This window comes from Polypterus senegalus, chromosome 4 (genome assembly GCF_016835505.1).
Source record: "Polypterus senegalus isolate Bchr_013 chromosome 4, ASM1683550v1, whole genome shotgun sequence".
Classification (NCBI taxonomy): domain Eukaryota; kingdom Metazoa; phylum Chordata; class Cladistia; order Polypteriformes; family Polypteridae; genus Polypterus; species Polypterus senegalus.
In genome coordinates, this window is record NC_053157.1 from 15,147,063 (window position 1) to 15,172,580 (window position 25,518).

Genomic DNA, 25,518 nt, shown 5'->3' on the forward strand with positions numbered 1-25,518 from the left:
AGATAAGAAATGACAGTAAACATCCTTGTCTGATACCAGTGATTACCTGGAACTCCTCTGACAGTCTCCCATAACGGAAAATATAACATGAGAAGCCATCATAAAGCCTTTTGTTGATATTCACCATCCTCTCTGGTACGCCAGAATGTCTAAGGATGTTCCATATTGATGCTCTATCTACACCATCAAATGCCTTCTCAAAGTCAATGAAACAGACGTAGAGTGGGTTCTGCCTTTCTATTGTCTGTTTAACAATGATCCTGAGCGTGGCAATCTGGTCAGTAAAGGATTTGTCCTTCCTAAAGCCTGCCTGTTCATTTTTGTCTACTGTCAACCGCGACTTTCATCCCTTCCAAGATAATTCTTTTGAAAACTTTGCTGGGGATGGACAACAGGGTGATCCCCCTCCACTTATCACACTGTGAAAGATCTCCACTTTTGGGCAACTTTACAAGGAGGCCTTTCTTCCAGTCCGATGGGATCTCTCCAGTTGAGCAGTACGTGCAGCTGGTCTACTATGGCATCTCCTCCTTTTTTCAAAGCTTCTGCTAATGTATTCTCTCCCCCTGCTACTATGCCCCTCTTCAAACTTTTCAGGGCCCTATGGACTTCTCATTTATGAATTTCTCCAGTGTTGATATCAAATGTGTTCCAAGGCTCTGAGGTGGATTCTGTGGTGGTGGCCTGTTTAGCATGTCCCGAAAGTGTTCCCTCCATCTTGCTATTGGTCCTCAACTGAGATGAGCAGCTGGCCTGCTTTGTCTTTTACTGGTCGAGTAGGGTTGCTCTTTTTCCTCCTCATAAGTCTAGTTGTTGCACAGAGCATCTTGTGGTCGCCCTTTCCAGCTGTTGCTTATGCTTCTTCAGCTACTTCATTGAAGAAAGCTCTCTTGTCCTCTCTCAGATGTTTTTTGTTTTTTCACCTCTTTGGCCATCTCGCTATGTTTTTTGTGGCTGCTTGCTTCAGTTGCCGGTTTTCTGACTTGGTTCAGCTCCTGCTTAAGCTTTGACTCTCTCCTCCACCTTTTGCCACGTCTTGTAGCTGATCTAGGGTTTTCTATTTAATGGTGGTCTTCCTAGAAATTCTGCACAGATCCCGACAACAGCCTGTTTGAGGGCAGACCAGACATGCTCCACTGTCTACTTCTCTCTCTCCTCCATTTGGAGAACCTCAAAATGGTTTCATAGGGCAATATGGAAGGTTTCCCTGATTCCTGGAGCTTCCTTACATCAAACCTGGCTTTTGGATGTTGTTGCTTGTTTCTGGCTGATAGCTTCATCTTCAGCTTTGCAACCACAGGTGGTGGTCATACCCGATGTCTGCTCCACGCTTGGCCCTCACATCTTGCAGTGAACTCCTCCAGCACTGGCAGAACATGACGTGGTCAATCTGGTTTCTCGTCTGATGGTCAGGCAAGACCCATGTGGCCTTTGGAAGAGGGCACCTCCAATGGCAAGGTCGTTGAAGGCACAGATATCCACAAGGAGTTCTCCATTTTCATTCATCTCTCCCTGGCCACGCCTTCCCATTTCCTCTTCTCTTTCTGTGCTGTCGCTGCCCACCTTGGCAGTTAGATCTCCCATGAGGATTAGTATGTCTTTCTTGGATGCCTTGTTAAGGACAGATTGGGGCTGTTTGTAAAAGAGGTCTTCCTCCTCCTGCTCTGCATTGTTTGTTGGAGCATAGCACATGATGATGAATGCCTTCTGGAACCTGGAGAAGAACCTGGCTGAGATGATATGGTCTGATACTGCTTCCCACTCCATCAGGTTTCTGGCTACTTCATTTGACAGCAGCATGGCTACCCCAGCTTCATGAGGGACGTCTTCTCCTTCCTTTCCAGAGTAGAACAGTGTTTATCAAGTTTGCAGTTCCATCTGGCCTCGCACATGCTGAATAGCATGAGGTGATGCTGGTTCATCTCCCGCACTGCCTGTGCGCACCTCCCCATCTCCCTAAGCGTTCTCATGTTCCATGTTCTGATGTGGATAGGGTGTTTCTGAGTGGTCAGCTTCAGGACCTCCAACATTTTCCTAAGGCGAAGAAAGGTTGTTGGCCCTGCGGCTCCCTGATGGGTTTGGTTGCAGCGTGTCATCAGCCCTATTTCTCTGAGACACGAGTTTGTGGATGACATACTGTTTTAGGTTTCTGTAACAAATACCTTTTTTTTTTTTCATGAATGAGATGTTAGCCCCATCGCACAGCTCCAAACCTGGAGGACCAAGGTGTGCATTTAGTCAAGTCTCTACCCACTCAGACCTGTTCGGTTTGGTTAAACCTGACATGAGCACAAGACTCCTGCTAAAATAGCCCTGGGGGGTTACCAAGGTACACAAGCTGTCCCACCACATCAAGGCAAGCTTCCATCAGGACAGAAGGTCAATGTTAAACATGTTAAATATCTAGGCTCAGTGGTACCCCAAGATGAAAAATTAGATGCAGGGATAACCCATAGAGTGCAGTGTGGATGGAAAAATTGAAAGACGTTCACAGGAGGATTGTGTCATCACAGAATTAAGGAGGGAGTTAAAGGTAAGGCTTCTAAAACACTTGTAAGACCAACAATGATAAACAGGGTGGAGATACTGGCATTAAAAAAGTGCAGGAGAAGAAGTTAGATGTGGCAGAAATGAGAATGTTGAGATGGATGAGTGAAGTTACAATAATTGAAGTGACACAAAGAAATGAGACAGTCAGAGGTATGAGAAAAGTGGGAGAGATAACTAAGAAGGTATAGGAAGGTAGGTTGAAGTGGACATGTGAGAGACAATGAATATGTTTGGCTAACTAGTTATGGGAATGGAAGTGGAAGAAAGCAATGGAGGCCAAAGCAGAGGTGGATGGATGAATTAAACGAAGATATGAGGGAAAAGAGTCTGAACGGGGTGTAGGTGCTGGGTCAAGCTGTATGGAGAGAGCTGATCAAGCACATTGACCCCCACACGGAAGTGAAAAAACTGAAAAGGAGGAAGAAGAAAAAGACATTAAACATGTCCCTTTAAAATTTACCAACTAATCTCTCTTTTGTATCCTAGTTTTGTAAACAGTACAGCATAGCAACTCCTTTCAAAAAGCATTCAAAAGTCCAATCCAGTAGAGTAGTGGACCACTCAATAAAAGTAGTAAAATTACCAGAAAGTATACAAAAATCCAAGAACATCATCAACATATAGATTTCCTATAAGTTTCTGACTTTACCTCTAATAGTTTTTGATTAAACAAAACACAAAAAACTATTATATGCAAACACTTAGTTTTACTTTTTTGCTGGCTATTAATCATTTAGCCTTTTCACCATGTTGACAAAAAATCAAAGTCGGACGAATAGGTATATAGTGTAAGTACTTAAACCAGGACTCAAAACATTAAATCTTCATGCACAAAGGAAGGCCAATCAAAACTTTGCAGTCTGCACAGACTTTACCACTGGAGATCGAATAAAATGTGTTAAATTAATCTACCAGGGGCGTTCAAATATAAGTAGGAATTTATGAGCTATGCTTTATTTATTGAATACAATGAAACGACTTACACACTATTTTTCTATATAGTCTCCTGCCACTGCAATACACTTGTTCCAGTGATCAGGAAGCTTCTTAATCCCCGAAGAGTAGAAGTCTTTTGACTTCATATTGACCCATTATTGCACAGCATCAATAACCTCCTCATTTGGCTTGAATTTCTTCCCTCCTAAAAATTCCTTAAGTGGACCGAAGAGATGATAGCCCCTCTCTGAATGACTTGCACCAATCATACACTCTAGACTGAGAGAGAGGGACACTCATCCCCAAACTGTTTTTAAGTCTTGAATAAATCTGAGATGGAATGACTCCTTCATTTGTTAAAAATTAAACAATAATGCGCTGCGCAACTTTACTGTGTACCTCCTGCTCCAACATGTTAATTACAACTGACAGGAAGGGGGGGAAAGAGCAGCTAGCACTACTATCGACAAGTTCATATATGTGTGTGTTTGTCTAATGAGTCAGGTCTACCTTGCACTATTTATAAGAACAGAGGATGAAAATTCCTGTTTATAACTGAAACTTCCCTTGTAATTACAAAGTAAAATAAAATGTAAAAAAAATGACATTGCTGTCTAGTTAAAGCATCATTTAAAGTAAGGCAGACTTGGGTTGTTCTAGCCTCACTGATCTGGCCCTTCCTCCAAAGGCCCATTTGCAAACACGCCACTTAGAAGGTTGCATCGCTCTCTTCTCAAAATAACGGTTCTGTAGTGGCACTTTACTTGGTTGAGTGGTTCCCTGTAGATCCATTGCTTGACAAACAAAAATACATTTAATTCTAGGAGGGGTTCTCCATATATGAAATTGGTTCTTTGAGCTTTTAAATGTTTTCTAATGTGTAGGAAAAACAGCAACTTTTAATGTATAGTAATCTGCCTGGCAGGATACAACAGATCAAGAACACCTGAACTGAGCCCATATGCAGCGAGACTCCTTTTACATTTACTTATTTGGCTGACACCTTTATCCAAGACAACTTACAATATCTGAGATATAATTGGTTACATTTCATTTTGTTTTTCCAAGTTAGAGCACAGACACATGAAGTGACTTGCTTATGGTCACAGTGCATCAGTAGCAGATTTGAACCACTACCACTGAAGGATTTGAAGTCTAATGACTTAACCACTATGCTACACCACCTTTTAAAATTAAGGACCCCTTTTGCCATTTCACAATCTTTTATCATCTATTCATGGCCACTTATGAAACCTTTTGTAGATCTAAATACATGTTTCTCTTGTGGATGTTTTTTAGGGAATCTATGGAATCACTCCGAAGAACCATTCTGGCACATTCATTTTCAAGAGAGTACCAAAGCCTACCTTGACTACAGCGAGTGCCAGGCAGCAACAAGCCAAAGCTAGGGCACTAGTCCATAAAAGGGTGAACTAGGAAAAAGTCAAACAAATCAAGAACTACATAATATACACTACTCAAAAACTTAACACTTCATCATCACAGTCTAACCCAGTGTTTCCCAGTGTTGGTCCTGTGGCCCCCTGGTTGCAGGTTTTTGTTCCAACCAGCTTCTGTTTTTAATTGGATTCCTGGGCTAATTAAGTGATGTGTTATTTCCCAAGTTCTGTGCTTTGGGAACAATATAGAAATTAGAAAACTAAGTTTGGTATAATATCTATATATATATATATATCTATATATATATATCTATATATATATATATATATATATATATATATATATATATATATATATATAGCGCATCACTTTTTCCACATTTTGTTATGTTACAGCCTTATTCCAAAATGGATTAAATTCATTTTTTTCCTCAGAATTCTACACATAACACCCCATAATGACAACGTGAAAAAAGTTTACTTGAGGTTTTTGCAAATTTATTAAAAATAAAAAAATTGAGAAAGCACATGTACATAAGTATTCACAGCCTTTGCCTTGAAGCTCCAAATTGAGCTCAGGTCCATCCTGTGTCCCCTGATCATCCTTGAGATGTTTCTGCAGCTTCATTGGAGTCCACCTGTGGTAAATTCAGTTGATTGGACATGATTTGGAAAGGCACACACCTGTCTATAGAAGGTCTCACAGTTGACAGTTCATGTCAGAGCACAAACCAAGCATGAAGTCAAAGGAATTGTCTGTAGACCTCCGAGACAGGATTGTCTCGAGGCACAAATCTGGAGAAGGATACAGAAAAATTTCTGCTGCTTTGAAGGTCCAAATGAGCACAGTGGCCTCCATCATCCGTAAGTGGAAGAAGTTTGAAACCACCAGGACTCTTCCTAGGGCTGGCCGGCCATCTAAACTGAGCGATCGGGGGAGAAGGGCCTTAGTCAGGGAGGTGACCAAGAACCTGATGGTCACTCTGTCAGAGCTCCAGAGGTCCTCTGTGGAGAGAGGAGAACTTTCCAGAAGGACAACCATCTCTGCAGCAATCCACCAATCAGGCCTGTATGGTAGAGTGGCCAGACGTAAGCCACTCCTTAGTAAAAGGCACATGACAGCCCTTCTGGAGTTTGCCAAAAGGTCTGATGAGACAAAGATTGAACTCTTTGGTGTGACTGCCAGGCGTCATGTTTGGAGGAAAAAACCAGGCACCGCTCATCACCAGGCCAATACCATCCCTACAGTGAAGCATGGTGGTGGCAGCATCATGCTGTGGGGATGTTTTTCAGCGGCAGGAACTGGGAGACTAGTCAGGATAAAGGGAAAGATGACTGCAGCAATGTACAGAGACATCCTGAATGAAAACCTGCTCCAGAGCGCTCTTGGGCGACGGTTCATCGTTCAGCAGGACAACGACCCTAAGCACACAGCCAAGATATCAAAGGAGTGGCTTCAGGACAACTCTGTGAATGTCCTTGAGTGGCCCAGCCAGAGCCCAGACTTGAATCCGATTGAACATCTCTGGAGAGATCTTAAAATGGCTGTGCACCGACGCTTCCCATCCAACCTGATGGAGCTTGAGTGGTGCTGCAAAGAGGAATGGGCGAAACTGGCCAAGGATAGGTGTGCCAAGCTTGTGGCATCATATTCAAAAAGACTTGAGGCTGTAATTGCTGCCAAAGGTGCATCGACAAAGTATTGAGCAAAGGCTGTGAATACTTATGTACATGTGATTTCTCAGTTTTTTGTTTTTTTTAATAAATTTTAATAAACTTTTTTCACGTTGTCATTATGGGGTGTTGTGTGTAGAATTCTGAGAAAAAAAATGAATTTAATCAATTTTGGAATAAGGCTGTAACATAACAAAATGTGGAAAAAGTGATGCGCTGTGAATACTTTCCGGATGCACTGTATATATAAATGTACTAGACAGTTTTATGTGAATAATGTATTTTTTCTTTTAAACAATATTTTCATCCTACTTTTCTAGGTGTTCTAATTGTTTGTTTAATCCATTGTTTACTAATTAGTGGGTTTGATGTTAAAGTAGTTGCAGCCTTTCATGATTCTGTGTTGTTTGCCAGGGTGTCTGCTTGGTTCATTTTTAATTGTCATTAAAAAGATACAACGAAGAGGAAAAACTGCACAGACAAAGGGCAAAATATAATGAAATCAACAAAAGAGAGTTAAGCATTTAGATCAATAGCAAAAGCAGAAATACTTCTAAATGTCTTATAAATGTAAAAACGATGCTGCTATGCTACTGTCTCACATGTCCCCCGGCTTTGAACCCAATTGAGAACCTCTCAGATGTTATGTATCTGTACATTCAACGCCGTCAAGTAGCACCGCAGACTGTCCAGGAGTTCATTGATGCCCCGATCCGGGTCTGGGTGGAGATCCCTAAGGACACCATCCACTGTCTCATCAGGACCAGACCCAGACGTTGTCGGGGGTGCATACAGGTAGGTGGGTACCACACACACTACTACATCATGAGATGAAATTCACGCAAATTGGATCCGCCTGCGATTTCAATTTTTGACTTTCATTTTTGGTGTGATGTTGAATCCAGCCCTCAATTGGCTGCTAATTTTCTACTGACTGTTGTTACATCATTCTATCTCAAAGAACAACACAGTATATTACTCAGTAAAGATGTTCCATTTTGAATATTTTGTTCATCATCGAGATCCAATGTGTGATTTAAATGTTCCCTTTTTTGAGCAGTAAAGTTAAAATCAATCTGCTAAAACGTTGCTACACCTTTAAGTGTCTGACTGGCTCTTTCTAAGTTTCGCTATATTGTATTTGCTTAACGGATGTATTTTTCTTCACAGTTTAAATATGGACTGAATTATACCGCACTAATTCTGCAACTTCCTAATCAATGATTTTCAGCAGCCGCCGACTGCGAATCTGGTACAGTCATTGTTATTTACATTTTAAGTTTATTTTCGCTCTTTTATAAATTCAAGCTTCAGTTCCGCCATTCACTCGCACCGAGTTCGCATTTTACTACCATTTGCCACTTTAATTGTTGCACAGTGTCCTCAGATTTATTGCGCACAATTTACTGATTTTCATTTTCATTTTGACAGGTTAAACATACTTCAATACCACGAAGAAAAATCACGGGAAGCGGTTTTGTCCTTTTTTTAAATGTCAGCTTTAAAGTTTCGAAGAAAATCTTCTTTCAACAAAGACAGACAAACAAACAGATTTTAGGTGATTACACATGCTAATTAAACTGCACTAAGTTGCTGGGAAATTAATCAATTGATTGTGCTGCAATACAAATGTTATCTTCTTCTTCCTCCTCCTCCTCTTTTCCCACTTCAACGTGGGGGTCGCTGTTTTATAGGTGATTTTTTTTAGGGCTGGATGTCTTTTGTATCTTTGGATGGTTAAACCATTCGTTACTTGTTGTGAACCCCCTTTTTCTTTTACCGGGATCCGAACCGAAAAACGACAGAATCGAGTAAGAAGCATTTGGGACTTATTTTATTTCGTGTTCCCGAAAAAAGAGGTTACTTGAAAGCAACCATTCGACAGTCTCCCACTACTCGCCTCAAACAGACAAATGAGACTTAATGCCCGACAAATTACTTAATACAAATCAAATAAGATGTATACACCATGAACGAAATTATCAGTTATATATCCAATTAACTTTAGTCGTTTATGCATTTTCCTTACATTGGTTTTCTTGCGTTTAATTGCGTGTCATACAGACTGGAGAGTAATTGACAATTACAAGGGACGTTCAAACGGTTTCCGCACTTTTTTTAAACTCTACTTCGTTTGCCATGCAATTTTCCCAGCGTCGTACCAACTTTTTAATGCCTGATTACTACTCCTCCCGCCTTCACCGTTTCCAATGAAAATTGCGGAAACTTTTTGAACGTCCCTCGTACTTAATACTATACGAACAGTTTAAACCGGCACTTTACAAAGCCAACAAATTTACCTTAAGTATGTATCCCACGAGGCGAATTTATATATCTGGAGAGTAACTGTGATGGTATTTGCATTCTTGTGTGCCAAAGAGCTAGCGCTGCAGCGCTGGGTTCAAATCCGCCAGACACTTTCGAGTCCCTGCACTATAATCTAGAACGAAAAAACAAAAGACCACGTTCTAAGCCATTACAAAGTAACCGCTTAATACATACCAAAATATTCTTAAAATTAAAAAAAAACATGTTTACTAAAATGTACTGGTTTTATTATAATGTTTTTATCGCTCTAAATCACTACTTTCAGATTTGACGGGTATACACAGTAATACATGTCCAATGCCGTTCGTTAAAGAAATATTTAGAGAAAGGAAAAATTATTTGATAAAAAAAATACATTAGTATTATGAAAATGGGATAACGTTCTTCATAGGGGTTTGTTACAATGGGTAAAATTTAATTGCGACAAGAAACCGGGAAAAAGGGAGTCTCATTCCCGGATGGGAACGCCCTCCATCGCTAGGCACACTCGTCCACACTGCTTCACTCATTCCCAAACTGCCAGATCTGAGTCTTTAGACAGCCTTTCCGCGTGCTGTAGTGGTAAAGGCTTTGGACTTCGGACCATAACCATGAGGTTATGGGTTCAAACCCGATGCTAAGACTGCGTAACTATGCGCAAGTCATTCACCTACATATGCCCCAAATGGGGAAAAAAGAAACTGAAACGTTGTAAGTCGCTTTGGATAAAGACATCAGCGAAATAAGTAATAACACTGTATCATCTATCCCATGCCGTCTCATTAGGTTAGTCGTCTTCCATCCCACTCAGCCTTACATGGGATACATTCTAATCCACAATGCGGCTGCATTCAAAATTCAGTGCAATCGACATAAAGCGCACAAATTAAACACACGGGATCAATCAAAGATTCGTTAAACAAATTAAAGACTGCACAGTTCTTTATGCCATTGATATTATGCGTGCTTTTCTGTTGCTTCATTGTTTTACTGTGTTGGGTGCCCGTTTTGAGAGACAGTGCAGCTAAGCCACTACGGCATGAGCGGCGATTAACTATGTAAATCATCGTTAGGACGTCACCCACCACACTTCCTCAGGCCCGTCAAACATACTGGGTAAGTATTTTAAAAAATTAGCACTATCAGTATAATGCTTTGGGTTAGTGGATAGGGACACTGTCAAGCAACGAGACCCAGATGTGTGGTTACAATTTCATTTGTTGCCCACAGCCGAAGCCGTACAGTAGTTTATGCTTGCTAATTGGATGTGACGCAACCAACACATGATTAACCAGGTTTACGGATCACGTTTCTTTAAAGTCCAAATCAGCCTGCGGAGCCAATAACATTGCACAAAGCTCCTGATGTCACCAAGCCGCCTCCCGATACTCTCCACATAAAAACTCACACTAGTCTGCTGCAGGATGCAATTACCTCTCCTCTAGATGACAAAAGATGTTAGACTCGTTGACGTTTCTATTTGAGAAGCTCTTCCTTCTCACGCACTTCAACTGGTTCGCCTCAGTTGCCAGCGACGAAGATAAAAATGCTAACAGCGTTGACAGATCATCCTTTAAACGAGGAGACTTACTTGAAGTGCCACGTACCCTCTTCATCCACTTTGGCATTTACCTAGGTGATAATAAAGTGGCACACCTGATGCCCGACATTCTGCCCGTTTTCACCAATGATAAATGCCTCGTGCAGAAAGTAGTGACAAACAAAAGATTACTTATGGGTGTCATTTGTAAGATCGCCAGTATACGAGTGGACACCGTGGAAGACTTCGCTTACGGTTCCAGCATCATAGTAAATCACATGGACAACCTGTGTAGAAAGCAGCCGTTAGCAAACGAGGACGTAGCCAAGCGGGCTGAGAAACTCGTGGGGGCGACTCCATACAGTCTTTTGTGGAATAACTGCGAGCACTTCGTTACTTACTGCAGATATGGCTCGCCGGTGAGCCTCCAGACCGATAAGGTGAGTCCCGCGATGTCGCTTAAGTCCCCGTTACTCCGTCGTGTGGGTCAGAATGCTTTTATTGGGGTCCGAGGGCAGGCCTTCCATAAAAGACGGCGAAAGAGCATCAAACTCTTGAAGCTGCACTAGACGTTAGAAATAATGTGCAGTAGGTTTAGTGGAATTACGTTTTTACAAGAAAATGTTCAGAGCTCCACTCTGAATATTCTTTGACATCTTGTAATGCACTTTCAGCTGCATGTGTATGAATGTTTTACCGATGTTTTGATTTTCAGAATGATTTATGATGTTGACGTCAAAATAATATCTACAGCAATATCAATTTAATATTGCACACTTCTATTTTACAAGCTGGAGTGCTGTACAGATGTGCAGACTACTGAAGCAAAAAAAAAAAAACGACCTAAATTTATAAACTGATCTTTTCCACAGCAATTTCATGGTATGATCTAGTGTTGGTGACAATTGGCCTAAAATAAATTATATATTTTCCTGCTTAGACTGACATATGTAAGAATATTTTACCCTATAAAAGATGAATGTTAATCTCTTTATGCATGTAACTTTTAAAGTAAACTGTATTTGCAAGAATGAAAATCTATTTTCATAAAGTAACAGAGCCATTATGAGGCATGAGCTGGTCTCCTCGTTACAAATAAGCACTGATACTATTGTGCCACTGGCATGCCTGGTTTATGATATATTTTTTATTTGAAGAAGAAAAAAAAAACCTGCCTGTCCTGCACAGGTCGAACCCCTCCCAGCAAGCATAGGGTGCAAGGCAGGAATAAGCCCTGATCAGGGAGCCACTCCATTGCCAGGTGAACTCTTGGACACTGCAGGGCAATTTTAATTAATCCACCTATCCTGTATATCTTTGGATGGAGATTACTCTCTGGTTTGCCTTCCATTTTTTTTTTTTTTTTTGAGGTTCTCCCTTGTCTCCTTAAGTAGTCAAGGCTGGTGGGGGGCCTGTTAAGATGCAGACATTCCTGGTGTGGTATGTGGTGGTTTTTTGTATATGAGAAATAAATTATTGGACTGTGGGAGGAAACTGAAGCAATTTAGTTAACGTTTGCGTATACAGCGTTGCAATATGATTTGTTTATATGTAATTCTTGAGGTTTTTACATTTTTTTTTTTATAAATAACCTTAGGCAAATGTATAGGTGAGAAGTACACTATTAATATGAACAACATTTAATTCTAAATGCTCTGACTGTGAATAATTAGGAAAGTACTGACTTGATATGGTTGGGTTTTCACTTTGACTGCTTATCCTTAGAAGTTTTGGCATGGATTATTCAGTATGTGCCCACTAACCATGCAAGTCAGTCTTAATTCTTGTTCTTGATGTGAGGTTTCAGGTTTTCCTCCCCAAAACTGAAATGCTGTGTGACTGCCGGTTAAGATGACAACACTAACTGTTAGAACCTGTAAACGGTTGAAGTAGCAAAGCTGGCAAAGCGGTTGGCACCAGTGCTGCCTAGGTCCTGAGACCACAATTTAAACTGGGTTGCATCCATTGATGCACCACAGTTCCATCTATACTCTCTTGAAAATGCTGGTCTCTTAATGGCAGCTTACTGGGCCATGTGGTTCCTTGCAGAACCATTGCATGGCACTGCCATCTTAAATCTGGGAAATTGTTCTTTTGAAAATGGAATTTTGGTTCTTTGGGCTTTATAAAGGTTCCTAATATTTGGATGAAATAGAAATATTTAATGTCTGGGGTACCTGTCAGGATATTAACAGATCAAGAAAACCTGAACTTTGCCTGCATTATTGTATGCAGCAAGAGTCAAAAACTCTCTAGTATTTCACAAATCCTTATCATGTACTGTATTCATGGTTAGTTATTTGGATCTGTAACAGGCTGTATACATCAATTTTTCTTGTTTAGCCCAAAATCAAACGAGGAATGCCTCAATGGGATTTAGCAGGCCCTGTGTGGTGTGCGTTGGTTTTTTTTTTTTCTCTCTCTTTGGACAGCTCCCCAGCTTTGACTAAGAAAACACAACTTCCACGTAGGTTGGGTGTGCAATGGGTGCCAGAAAATGACTTGAATACAACACAAGTAATCCTCTTCTTTGAGATTGGTGAACAGTCTGTCATGGATACCACAATATGATACAATAATACAAACTACTTTTGTTCTTGCACAGTGCTCCTCGCCAAGTGCAGACGCCGGCCGAGCACTGTTAAGGTAAAATGCAAGAATAGACTATACCACTTGCCAAATAGAGAACTATTGCATGTGGTGATATAGATTTGCTTACATACATTTATAAGCAAAGTAGAAACTTATACATGACTATCTATTCAGTAATTAAGGTTCTTTCTGCAAACTTCATGTAGATGATTCTTTTGGGAACTGAAATTGGGCTCCCCTGTGGCATCAGTCTGAAGAACTTCTTAAGAGTGTACAGTTGGCTCATGCCTAATGGTTCCAAATTATCTCAAACTCCCTGTTGGAAATGGTATAGAAAATTAAAGGCTGTGAGCACTGCACTTGTGGTGTGTGTATGTGTGGTGGTGGTGTTGGTTTTTTTTTTTTTATTTCTCTTCTAGTTTGACCAGTTTGGTCAAAGCTGCCCTGAGGGGTGGGTTTGGATTGGCTGGGTGGAAAAATGTCAAATGCACACTGACACCATTGCTTTAAATTTCAATGTATCAGAAGTGAATCAAACCTGTGCACTAAACTGCTCCTTGCTAAAATTATAAGGTGGGCTGAAGAAAACTATCATGTGACTTTTTATGTAGAAGCTGCTATATTGTGTTTAGTCACTATCTTTGGTCTTATTTTGTGTATTTCAGCAGGCTGCTAGGTTTTTGCTCTGAACACAAACATGATTAATGCCATTGAAGTACTTAATTTGTTTAATCATACATTTTTACAACTGAAAACCAATGTCATAAGTCCACACACTTGATTCATACAAAGATGAATAATAATAATTAACAGTACACAATTCCAAATAGAGTAGCATCCCTACAAGTAAAAGGATAATGGATGGATGGAAGTATTTTGAATTCTAACCACAGGGTCATGGGTTCTGCTGTAGCCAATTCAAGCCAACACGGGGCGCAAAATACTTCTAGCTCTAGTAAAAGGTTTTTAAATCTGTTTTAACTGTGGGAACCTAAATCTGCAGCTTGATAGCAACAACTTAAATTTAAGAGGATGGCGACTGTCAGGCAGAATTGAGTTGGCCGCCTTTCTAATCTTTTATAATGCAGCTCCTTGACAGTTCTGCTGCAAACAAACTGCTAATGTTTACAATGTTAAGTTCGCATTCTAGCATCAGAATTGTCTGTGTTAATTTTGTTTTCATATTTGTGTATCCTTTCCTATTTTCTGGAAATTTAATAGTTTCAAACATGTTTTGATGTATTTTTTTTTTCCCCCCCTTACAGTTCTGCGAAGTTTTAAGAATGATCATCCAAGACCAAAGGACTGTCCTGCTATCAGCTATGTTGGGAATAGCATTAATGTTTTTCATTGGAATAACTCCTTTGACTATGGTGCCAACCTTTTTCATCACATTCACAATCTGGATGGCAGGCTGATGCCATGAAGACGGGGGGAGGGAAATAAAGCGGTTCTTCCTTTTTATTTGCTGGGGGTATTGTTAGAGTCATAATGACTACATGGCATAGGGAGAGTGAGCAGTATTTTACTCGGGTATTCTTCTGACTTACTATGTAAGCCAACAGTAAAAATCACTTTGCATGAAATTTTTTATGGACACTTGTTGCCTATATGATGGGTTTTGCTTATTAGGTGTACTGCAACTATAATCCTAGTTTTTATATATTCTAACTAAATTAAACTGTAACATTCTCTTATTTTAAAGGGAATACATATGTGATTTTTTTTTTTTTTTTTTTTTGAGGAGCTGAATGGTTTTAAATTTGTTTTTTCTATTTAAGTTTACCTTGTTTTGTTTATATGTATTTTGTCTTCATTCAGCACCTACTAGGATTGTGTAAATTTTATATGTAAAGATGTGTGTGACACGTTACATTTCTTCCTATAAATCAAGATATAGGGGATTGGTCAAGTTTTAACAATAAATTGTAAGTGTGCTCCACAATGGACTGGCTAATTGGCCAAGGCTGTTTCTTGCTCAGGATTCAGTACTGCTGCTAGAGCCCTTGGCCTCTGTACAAATTTCAAAGTTCTAACTTCCATTACATTAACACCTTCAAACCCTTAAAGCTCTCTTGCCTATTTAGCATGCATTTTGGCACGTTACAATGAAGTGGATTGGTAATGTAATATCCACTGTCTAATTGCCATGTGTCAAATGTTCCATAAAACAAGGATTTATGGTAGAAGTTGGCTGGGTTGATAAAACACACTGGTGGCAGTATGTTTGGGGAATTTTTTTTTTCTCCCCCTCCCTAGCTGTCTCTTTCATAGTCTGCTCAAGTGCACTTCTTTTTCACACATTTTCCCTTCCAAAATTCAAAGAATACTATTCTGGGCAGATAGAGATTCAAATTTGCCCAAGTGTGGATGTGCCATTGGATAGGCTGGTATTGCATCTTTGCAACAAGCCCTACAATGTTTTTGGCTTCTTATGATAAGAAAATATATAGAAGTGGACTAATGAAGACATAGACATGGCAATGCTGGGGAGGTAATTTATATGGGATCTGTTGTATGCATGTTACCCTCAAGTTGTATATTAAAGCTGTATCTAACCACATCCATCACTGTGAAAAATGGGCCATCCATTGCTTATATTTTAAAATGCTATTTTGAAGACTACCAATCTCATTTAGAATATGGTGTGTAGATGTGAGTTTGAAAATATGCTTTTACCAAAAAACACATCCATTACCCAACCCGCTATATCCTAACTACAGGGTCACGGGGGGGTCTGCTGGAGCCAATCCCAGTCAACGCAGGGCCAAAAAACACAGTAAAGTGCAATTGCTTAAAAAATATATATACATGTAATTTATAAAGTGTAAATTGCATACATCAGGTTTATATATGTGAATGTGCCTTAAATGCCACATGGTTGCCACTATCATCTGTGTTTAGTTTTGATGGTGCAGACCTTCATACAGTCACTGGCTGGTAGAGCAGCCCCCCATTTGATGCAGTGAGACATTGCCACCTGCATTTGAGGAATCCTATGGTGCACTTTGCACGGCATTCGAGCACAGCATCAAAGAAAGGCACAAGGCACTGGTGTCTGAGCAGATAGTCACTTTCACCTGGCACATACAGTATAATGACATGATTGCCTTTACAGTAAGTAGTACTGGCCTTATGAAAAACTGTGGATTACCTTACCAACATGACCGCTCACAAGTACAGCAGCACCATGAGCAAGTCATCTCAAAATAAATGAATGCTGGGTTGACCCAGTCCACTGAGGGCTAATGTTTGTCAGTCTCACGTTGGCATCGCAGATGACTTGTGTGTTAATAGAAAGTAACTGTTTATGATTAATGAAAGCAGCGTCACTCTCGCTAGATGCCTTTATCTTTGTGAATGTTGTCAGTTGCGCTAATTATGTTAGGAAAGCCCAGAGCAGATAAAACCATTTGTTAACACTATTTGGACTGAGTTTCTATAAGGGTCCACGCTATGGAAACTGAGGGACAGCATTTTGGTAACTCAAGGAAGGCATGGTCCACACACAAATAAAGAACCCCCACCCACAGACCCAGTCCTCAAAGTCTAACAATGCTGAATGAGTGCTATGGATAATGAGGTGCCAGTTTAGGTCACTCAAGCAGTGCACTCTATGGGCCTAAACATTAGAACCGGAAATACTATGGACAGCAAGGGTTTTGTTTTTTATTAACTTAAGTGGCGCATGCTCCAGACGCCCCACGACTAGGGATTCATATGGGGATTGACCAGCACTGGTAATACCGAATGGCCCTTGAGAGGCTAAATTGATTCATAAGCCAGTCATCATTATGGACAAAAAAGGAAAATCCTACTGGTTCCTTTGTATATGACCATGTGCATAGTTTCAAGTAGAGCCAAAAAAAGCCATGTGGTGTCAAACCAATAAGCTATCAATAGGCTTTTGGGCATGATATTTAGAGCTTTCTGTATGCAGGAAGTGAATTTACTCCAGTGTTTTTACTGTGCTTTGCATGACAACAAGTTCTCTAAACTGAAGAAAAAAAAGTTCTTCAGTGCTATTACACAGCATTGGCCTTCTTAAAAGAAATTTCAAAAAGAGTCTGTATATCATATTAACCACTTTTGTGCTTTAATATGTATGTCACTTCAGTGCACATAATATAGCTTAGTAGTATATGTGTGCGAGTCATCATTCAGCTTGATCAATGGTGTCATCATTTCCCATTTTTTACAAAATGTTGCTTACAGATGCATTAGAGCTGCTGTGAATATACACAAGTTCTCCCATCAAGTTTTTAATAAATCCTGATTTTTGTGTTAATAGTTGCGTACACACTTTTCCAGACTCTTTTTGTGAATAGCAAGTTCTATGGGTCTGACCCAGATGTTAGTTAATTCTAAACTAGCCAAATGTGATTGTACCTAGGATTCTAGCTCAGTGTTTTGTCCTGCCTTCCAGCCTCTGCTGAAAACAAACACAATCAGAAAATGATTAATTAGCCACCCAACATCCACTTCTTTGAAAGGTTGCAGATTTGGGGCTTGCATGAAAAATGATATAGTTCCCTGTCAGTTCTTTAACCATTCAATTTCTCTATATTTCTTGTGTTCAGTGTTCCCTGGTATTTTTGAAATCATCTTCTACAACATCAGTGTATTTATATCAATTTTTTTATTTGACTATTTTAAAGGTTGGGGATGGAAAATAGTTTTGTAGGTTGCTTTGTTAATAGTATTTGAAGCAAGGATTTTATTGATAAATTTAGTTCAATACAATGCAAAATAATGAACATATCTATAGACTGTTTAAAGCTGTATAATACAAGAATAATAAAAGTATAAAATATACATATAGGCTGATTGGAACCATAGCTTATGAAGTCCAAGTTGGAGAAAAATTATGAGGGAGGAGTGTAACAATGAACAATAGCAGGAAATGAGAAGTGTGGCCTGAAAAAGATGGGTGAAAAATAAGATGATAAATGAATTAACATTTTAACAGAGTTAACATGTCCTTTTTTAAAATAAATGCTTTCTGGTAGCTTATCCACTACTGAATTATGAAGACTCCTGTTACAATTAATCAAACATGTTGTTTTACTGTTTGTATGATTTATAAAATCTTGAATGGTTGTGGAACACGAGGCTACATCCACACTACATGTTTTTATTTAAAAATGGAATTTTTAAATTAAAACAATCTCCATCCACATTAGTATTTTCACATCATTTTCAAAAGCATCTCTGTCCACACTAAATTGATCAAAAACACATTTAGCGTACCATCCACCTTTACTGGGCATGCACACATTTAGCAGAGGCATCTTACCCAAATCTGGCCATCAAGCCTTGAAGGAACAGTAATACCACCAAGTAAGGGATTTTTCTTAAAAATGTAACTAAATTTTTTGGCTTTTGGTTATACATGCAGCACATTCAGACTGGACAAAATGTAATTCTGATCCATCCAGATAAGCAATACAACAAACACTATGTAGTGCAACTCGACTATGTTGGCTATGTTGGAATGTTTTTCTTTTGTAAAGGGTGACCAGTCAGGGAGTGAGATGTTGTAATTAGCAGGATCCAATCAGGAAATCAGAGCCTGATTAGAGTCTGCATTTCTGAAAAACTGTGTTTTTGCCAATCCACAGCACAATGCTGAGGCTGCGTTTTCAGGAGCACACAGCTCTGGAGAGTGTTTCCAGAAGTATCCTATTTGAAGGTTGGACATGCTTGTGTAGTGTGGACAAAAGACTAATGTCTGTATTTTTTTAAACAAAAACATAGTAATGTGAATAGGGAATGAGTGTACTTTGCACATGGTGGTTGGTGAGGTTGCATGTTTATATTAAACTTTGTGGTCACAAGCTCCACCACTTTCTTACTGAGTAAAAAGTCTTAGGCCACCCTGTAGCATCACTCACCAATATATCTCCAAATAGAATACAAACAAAGCAGGCTTCCTAAAGACTATTTTATATACACTATATTAAGATTTCCAGTGCATTTCTAAAGAAACCAAACTAGTGCATTTTTTTTTGTTCAAGCCTCATTTTTTTAAGTTATTTAGTACTGTTTATTTGGTCACAAAAACAGTATATTACATTAAACTACACACAAATAAATAAGGAAAAACTAATAAGAATTTCTTCTTATTTTCGAAAATGTGTTGATATTTTCTGACATGATTAAAACAACACAGAATTGGTTCTAAAACCTCTCCTTGAGGCAACACAGCCATTACATATACTGGATTTGCTAAATTCCACCAACAGCACACATGGCTCAAATTAATTACGTACTGATTAACTGATCCTGGTGTGCTAGTGGAGAACCACAAATACTTTGGTGCCTTGAGGGGATGTTTGGAAATAACTAAGGTAACACACTTTGGCAATCACAGGTTTTGTATCAATAAGGCTACAGTCAGCTAGCAACAGCAGTCCCAACTGGATTTTCAAGATGTGGTTTTCAAGCCGTCATAAAAAAATCTGAAGAAACTGAGCAAACTGAAGACAGAAAACATAATGGAAGACCTAAAACGCTGTCTGTATCTGGTGAACAGTACGTAAGCAAACTCCTTATGGGACAGAAAGAAATCAAGTAAAGTTATTGCTCTTCAACTATACAAGGAATTCTTGAAAGAAATAAGTCTTGTAGGGCATATTGCAGCCAAGAAACTACCCTGGGGTAATGGCAGCAACCAGAATGTTATTTCTGTTCATTTTGTTTAATATCTTAAAAAATTTTTTTTTTTTTCTTGTGATTTGTGTTTATAATTTGTATCATTATTATTTTATAATAATTTGGTATGGTTTTCATGAGTGAGTCCATTCTGGCTACAGGAATGAAATCTACTGCTGGTCATGTCAATGTGTCACCATCATTATGCAATTATAAAAGATGGCATCATACTTAGGAAGGTGTCCAAACATTTAATCCTCAATTGAAAGACTTTGCAACGTAAAAAAGGTGGGGGATTTTAGGTTGATTTTTGGTTTAGACTACAGATTTTGTTTTTGTTTTTTGTTAAACATAAGAATGGGTGGTATAGCCATAACTCTGCGTCACGTTACAATTAAAAATTATAACAGTTTTGGTATAATGTAATTTTTTTTAACCAATGAAAAATGTGTTATTAATTGTAAACACTGCCACATTTCACTTTTTTCAAAGAGCCCTGCTACTCAAGTGGATATGATGGCCAGTATCCATCTCACCAGCTTCAACCCATAAAAATGCAGATTCTTTCTTACTGACACTGCTGTCAAGCAAACACAGAGCAAGACATCCCTTATTCCCATCCTCTCTTTCTCTCTGTCTCTCTCTGTTTCACATTGTCAAACTGCTTAATTCAATTCAGAGCTGGCATTGACTCACCAATTAGACTGAAACATGCACCACTCAGGATGACATTTTTGAAGGAGTAGGCTTCTACTCAGTACATTTCACATACAAGTCCATTGACAAAAATGTAAAAACACTATTTCTCACACACACACACACACACGCACCACAGGAATGATTTACTGGCTTTAAACTGGTAAGAAAAATGGGGAATTATAGAGTTGAAACCCAGTGTCCCATTTTGTTTCCCCTTGAGTGGAGGATGACTTTGCTGGTAAACACTGGTGTAACTTACACCCCACAGAGCAGTCTCCAATATAAGCCAAGGAGCAAACTGAAGTCAGTGTTTATTTTAGACCCTGATCCCTTTGGGGACACACATTTTTTCAAGATGTCTACTGTTTGAAGGATCAACAGTCCCTCATTTTTAATCTTGCATTCCTTTTCTAAAAGTGTATTCAGCTAATTAAACAAGGCCCCCGACTTGGTGCCCAAACAACACACTCTCTCTATGATCTCCCCCCTACAACTGATGCATTGAAACAAAATCGCATCGCCTACATACAAAGATTTACATTTTTTGTAATATAACATGTTTTATGTGTAAATTTGTTTGCACTAATTGTTAGCACTCCAGTATAACATTTTTAAAAGCATACTGCAAGTAGAATAACATACAGACTGGATCAACCAGTTTACTGCCCATTTTTAGTTAAAAGTTACTAGATTTGCCTGTATTATGACCGCAAGGTGACTCCTTATAATTATTTTGACCCTGTCTTTAAACTGAAATACCACATTGTTCACTTGGGCCTGCACCTGTACAACATAAACTTAAAAAAGAAGACCATAATGCACAAGAAGCAACAAGGAGTGGCAGAAATTCTTATCATCTAAAACAATTCACATTTTACTATGACAACGACAGCAGTATTTCAAAATACTAGAAAAATCTGCAGCCTCTAGCAGTATAACAACCCCATACACACTGCAAACAAGAGTAAGACACACTTGAAGCAGACATTTACAGATGGAACACTAAAAACATTAGATTGGCCATCTTAGTTTACTTGAACAGAAAAAACAACAAAAAACAGCCATGGTCAAAAGAAGAGTTCTATCAAATCATGCAAAACAATTTGAAGACTTTAGAACAGGAATATATGTAAAAAAAATACATAGCAGTGCAGGAAAACAGAATTGTTTCAGTTTGGCATTGGAAATGTACACAAAAACTGTTTTAAAAATGTAAGAAATTCTTGATACATTCTATTATATTCACTTTTTTTGCATATATTTTTATATTACCTAGTGTTTTCACGAGACTTTTGCACAGTTCAGTATTGATGGGTCTCGGGCTACTAATGAATTCTGTTCCTACAGATGTTCATGATACAATTTTGTATGCATGTTCAAACTTACACTTAAAAATGTCTTAATGGAAAATCTGCAAAAATGCATAATGCTTTATTTATTAACATATTAAAATTTGATTTAAAAGACAGTGAAGCACAGTTGGTGTCACCCCAAGGCAGGAACCAATCCCAGGCAGGGCGCCAACCCACCGCAGGACACACACACACACTAGGGACAATTTAGAATCACCAATCTACCTAACCTGCATGTCTTTGGACTATGGGAGGAAACCCACGCAGACACGGGGAGAACATGCAAACTCCACGCAGGGAGGACCCGGGAAGTGAACCGGATCTCCTAACTGCGAGCTAGCAGCGCTACCACTGCACCACCATGTAATTTATGTGACACAACTTAGTTTGAGATTTGAATTTGAATGGCTATTTTGATACTGTTTTTCAGCATTGTTCCCCATTGATACCTGAAATATACTAAATTTTGTTATTTACATTTTACATATATTTAAAATTGCACATTTCTTACTCTTTGCTTACCCAGTATGTTGTCTTTCACATCAGATATAGCCAAAAAACAATTCACAATGGATTACAAGCATAGTGTTTCTATTAAGCAAACAGATTCATTCTATGATGTGACAAAATATTTTGCAATATAAAAATCTAAAATACGCAATATAAAATCTAAAAGGTGGTGAAAAGTAGCAATCCTTATGTACTCAAATTTATCAAACCACAACATATGTAGTAAAGAGAAAGATTCAATTTCTGGGTAGCGCTTCAGTATCAATGTGCAAGTTCTTTCCAACTACTCTGAAAGGCATTCTACAGTGGACACTTTTTGTCAAGAGAAAGGTTGTGTAAGTATCCATGGGCAACTCTTCTTTAGTTTTTATATGGGAAACAACCAGAATTATCTTTGAACTAATCAGGAAATGGCAGAGGCACTGTTGGATACCCATATTGCAAAGGCCCTTAGAAAGCAAAGGTTTAGTGGATAATGCCCATAGAGCAGACTTACTATGGTAATCTGATTAAACCTTTAATGCACACGACAAGACACTTGACACAGGTGACTCAGCTATGATGCCGTTTTCACAGAAGTTTAAGGCAAACTTTGAGGAGCATTTAACTTCCATTTAACATGACCAGTTACTGCAAGTATTACAGATGGTAAAGGATATCATGGATACAACCTTAATCTTGTGTGATATCATTGCTGACCGCAGGGTGGTGGTAATGCCTCTTCCATTTGTTGTTTTTATTTAAGCACCAGATCACCCAACATGAACTCAGTTAAGACAGCATAATGGTGCTACCCAAAACACGCAAGGTTTTTTTTGTTTTTTTTTCCTCTTGCCTGACAAAAATAAACTGAATTAGCACCCTGATATCCCCTCATTTAAATTTTGTATGGTCTTTTGACAAGATGTAGTCCACATTAAAGATAAAAAGCTTGCCAAACACATACTTTTCTGTTTTGCCTTAAAGACACTAGAAAGGGGGGTAAAAAGTGATTTGCATTTTTGTTGCCTAAGGTGAAATATTTTGGCCCATGCAATAGTCTGATGGGTCTTGTTTAATAAGATTGAGTGATATAACTAAGTAGCAGTACAATGTATATTTGCAGAAATGTCTTTAGAAATGTACAATCATGGCATTAAAAAAACAATCTCTCATGATACTCAGGCAATACATGATCTCAAGCTGTTAACAATAGTTTTATATTTGTTTTAAAATTATACAGTGCAACAAAGCAAGTGCGCTGTATTCCAGATATAGGAAGAAGATTTACAGAGTGAAGAAATAAATTAAGTGTAAAAATTAAGGTCAAATGATTTATGCTGAAACATGAGCCTAATTTATTAGAAATATAGAAATAGAAAGTGCCTGCTTTGTTGCACTATAATATGTGACAACAAGTACATAGACATAACCAATAAAATACCAAGTAGTGTGGTGGAAAAAAAGAACTTTAGGGACTTTCAAATTTCGACTTCATGTTATTTTGGAGAACTTAGGTACTATACAGGACAGGTGAGCTTGTTGAAATGAATGGTATGTTCTTGTCACAATTGTGCTAATGTTCCAAAGAAGAAATGTTCCAGTAGCAGTGGATCTTTCAAAGAACTGGTTTGCTCAGTAAAGGCTCTTACCAGACATGTTGACATTACAATACATTCCCTACACGTGCCCCAAGGTATTCTTTAAGTCTTAAGTACGTTACACCCAATGGACTTAAACAAAGTATTAGTAGCTACTATGTAGGGTCACAGTGTGCTAAGGGTGTAAAGTTACAAATGTAATGACGCAGTCCATAAAACATGTCCTGCAGTAGCATGCATCTTCCTAATCAACATGATTCAGTACATACAAGCACAAATGGTGAATTTTTAAAAACACATTTAATATGTCTCAAATTTGTATTTTATAATAAAAACTAAATTAAAGAAGGACCATTTAAATTCAAGAAAATTAAAGGTAAATTATGCATCATTTTTTATATTCAACATATTGAAAGCTCTAGTTTCTTTTTAGCATCTGTGAGGAAGAGTGATATATGAAAAACATTTTCAAAGAAGCACTGAAAAAATTAACTGCAACCGTTTAAGACTGATCTACCTTAAAAAAGAAAGTGATAAGCCAACTCTGTGTAGTGCAGAGCTACTCAATATACTGTATAATCAAGTATAAAAAGGATGTATGCTTCTAATCTATTTCTTTTCTTGTTTCTGATATAAATCACTCAAAAATAATAATTCTTGACATTTATATAGCACTTTTCTCAGTACTCAAAGCACTATCCACACAGGGAGGAACCAGGACACGAACCCACAATCTTCCACACTCTCCTTACTGCAAAGCAGCAGCACTACCACTGCACCACCTGTGAGGATAAAAGTGTAAATACTACTAAAATATACATTATTGTGCTTTTGTTGACTGTTTACTACTATTAGCAAGCTACAATTATTTCTGCAACCATGTATTCTTCATGTAAATTTTATATGAACTACAGGGACTGCTGATTTTTCCACCTTCCAGAAGTTGATGTTACAACAGATTAAGGCCTCAAACACCTCCTGAAGTAGTTTAATCCATTTATTAACTGGATTTACAATGCACTGTATCTTGTTAGAATTTATCTTTTTATAAATGAGTTTAAATTTATTTATGAATTACTTCAAACATATTTTCTATCTAAAACAATTACTGTAATATACCCTTAGTCTGCTTCAGGTTTCCATCCAAGGCAGGATTCCTGAACTATGCCCAGTGATGCAACAATAGGCAACACCTGCTCAAACCAGATAATGGAAGCTGGCTTGCAGAGTGAATTAATGAATAATGTGTAAAAAATGATTTATGTTGAAACATGAGCTTAATTTCTTATAATTAGAATAAAACATATTTTTAATTATTTGTATTTTATACTAATTTCATTAAATAATTCTGTGTAATATGAAATGGTTACTGAAATGAGTCTGGTGCCTTCAGTATGTATTTTATGTTTGGCATTACTCTTGTGAATTTGAAGAATTATTAATAAAGGTCCAAAAAATATTGAAAACCCTGGAAACACCTTACTAAGGTTTTGTAACACAATCATCAACTTATATTCATTGATTCAAGGGAGATGATGACATCAAACTACGACCAATGACATCTGATGTCAGTCATTTTTAAATCAATAAAAGAGTTCTGTTTTTGTATATTTAGAATTCATAGAAGTTAAATGTGAAAGCATTATTATTAGATTTCCTATTATTCAGTGCTGTAAATTGGTTTAAATGTGTCAAAGATTAAGTTTTTGTATAAAAATCATAAT

At 38.3% G+C, this 25,518-nt stretch overlaps 1 protein-coding gene and 1 pseudogene across 1 annotated transcript; one reads left to right on the forward strand and one right to left on the reverse strand.

Annotated features, from left to right (window-relative positions):
• Positions 1–1,140: 1,140 nt before the first annotated feature.
• Positions 1,141–1,800, reverse strand: LOC120528521 (annotated as a pseudogene).
• An 8,466-nt stretch (positions 1,801–10,266) lies between these two features.
• LOC120527159 (lecithin retinol acyltransferase-like) lies at positions 10,267–14,733 on the forward strand. The gene is made up of 2 exons (XM_039750288.1): positions 10,267–10,847; positions 14,265–14,733. The coding sequence occupies exons 1-2, from the start codon at positions 10,323–10,325 to the stop codon at positions 14,415–14,417; spliced, it is 678 nt and encodes a 225-aa protein (XP_039606222.1). The 5' UTR covers positions 10,267–10,322; the 3' UTR covers positions 14,418–14,733.
• The last annotated feature ends 10,785 nt before the right edge of the window (positions 14,734–25,518 follow it).

Bases quoted from the DNA above. Each gene is read 5' to 3' on its own strand.
- LOC120527159 (XM_039750288.1), top strand. From the start codon at position 10,323: ATGTTAGACTCGTTGACGTTTCTATTTGAGAAGCTCTTCCTTCTCACG. The intron at 10,848-14,264 runs GTGAGTCCCGCG...CCCCCCTTACAG, and splicing joins TGAGCCTCCAGACCGATAAG to TTCTGCGAAGTTTTAAGAAT.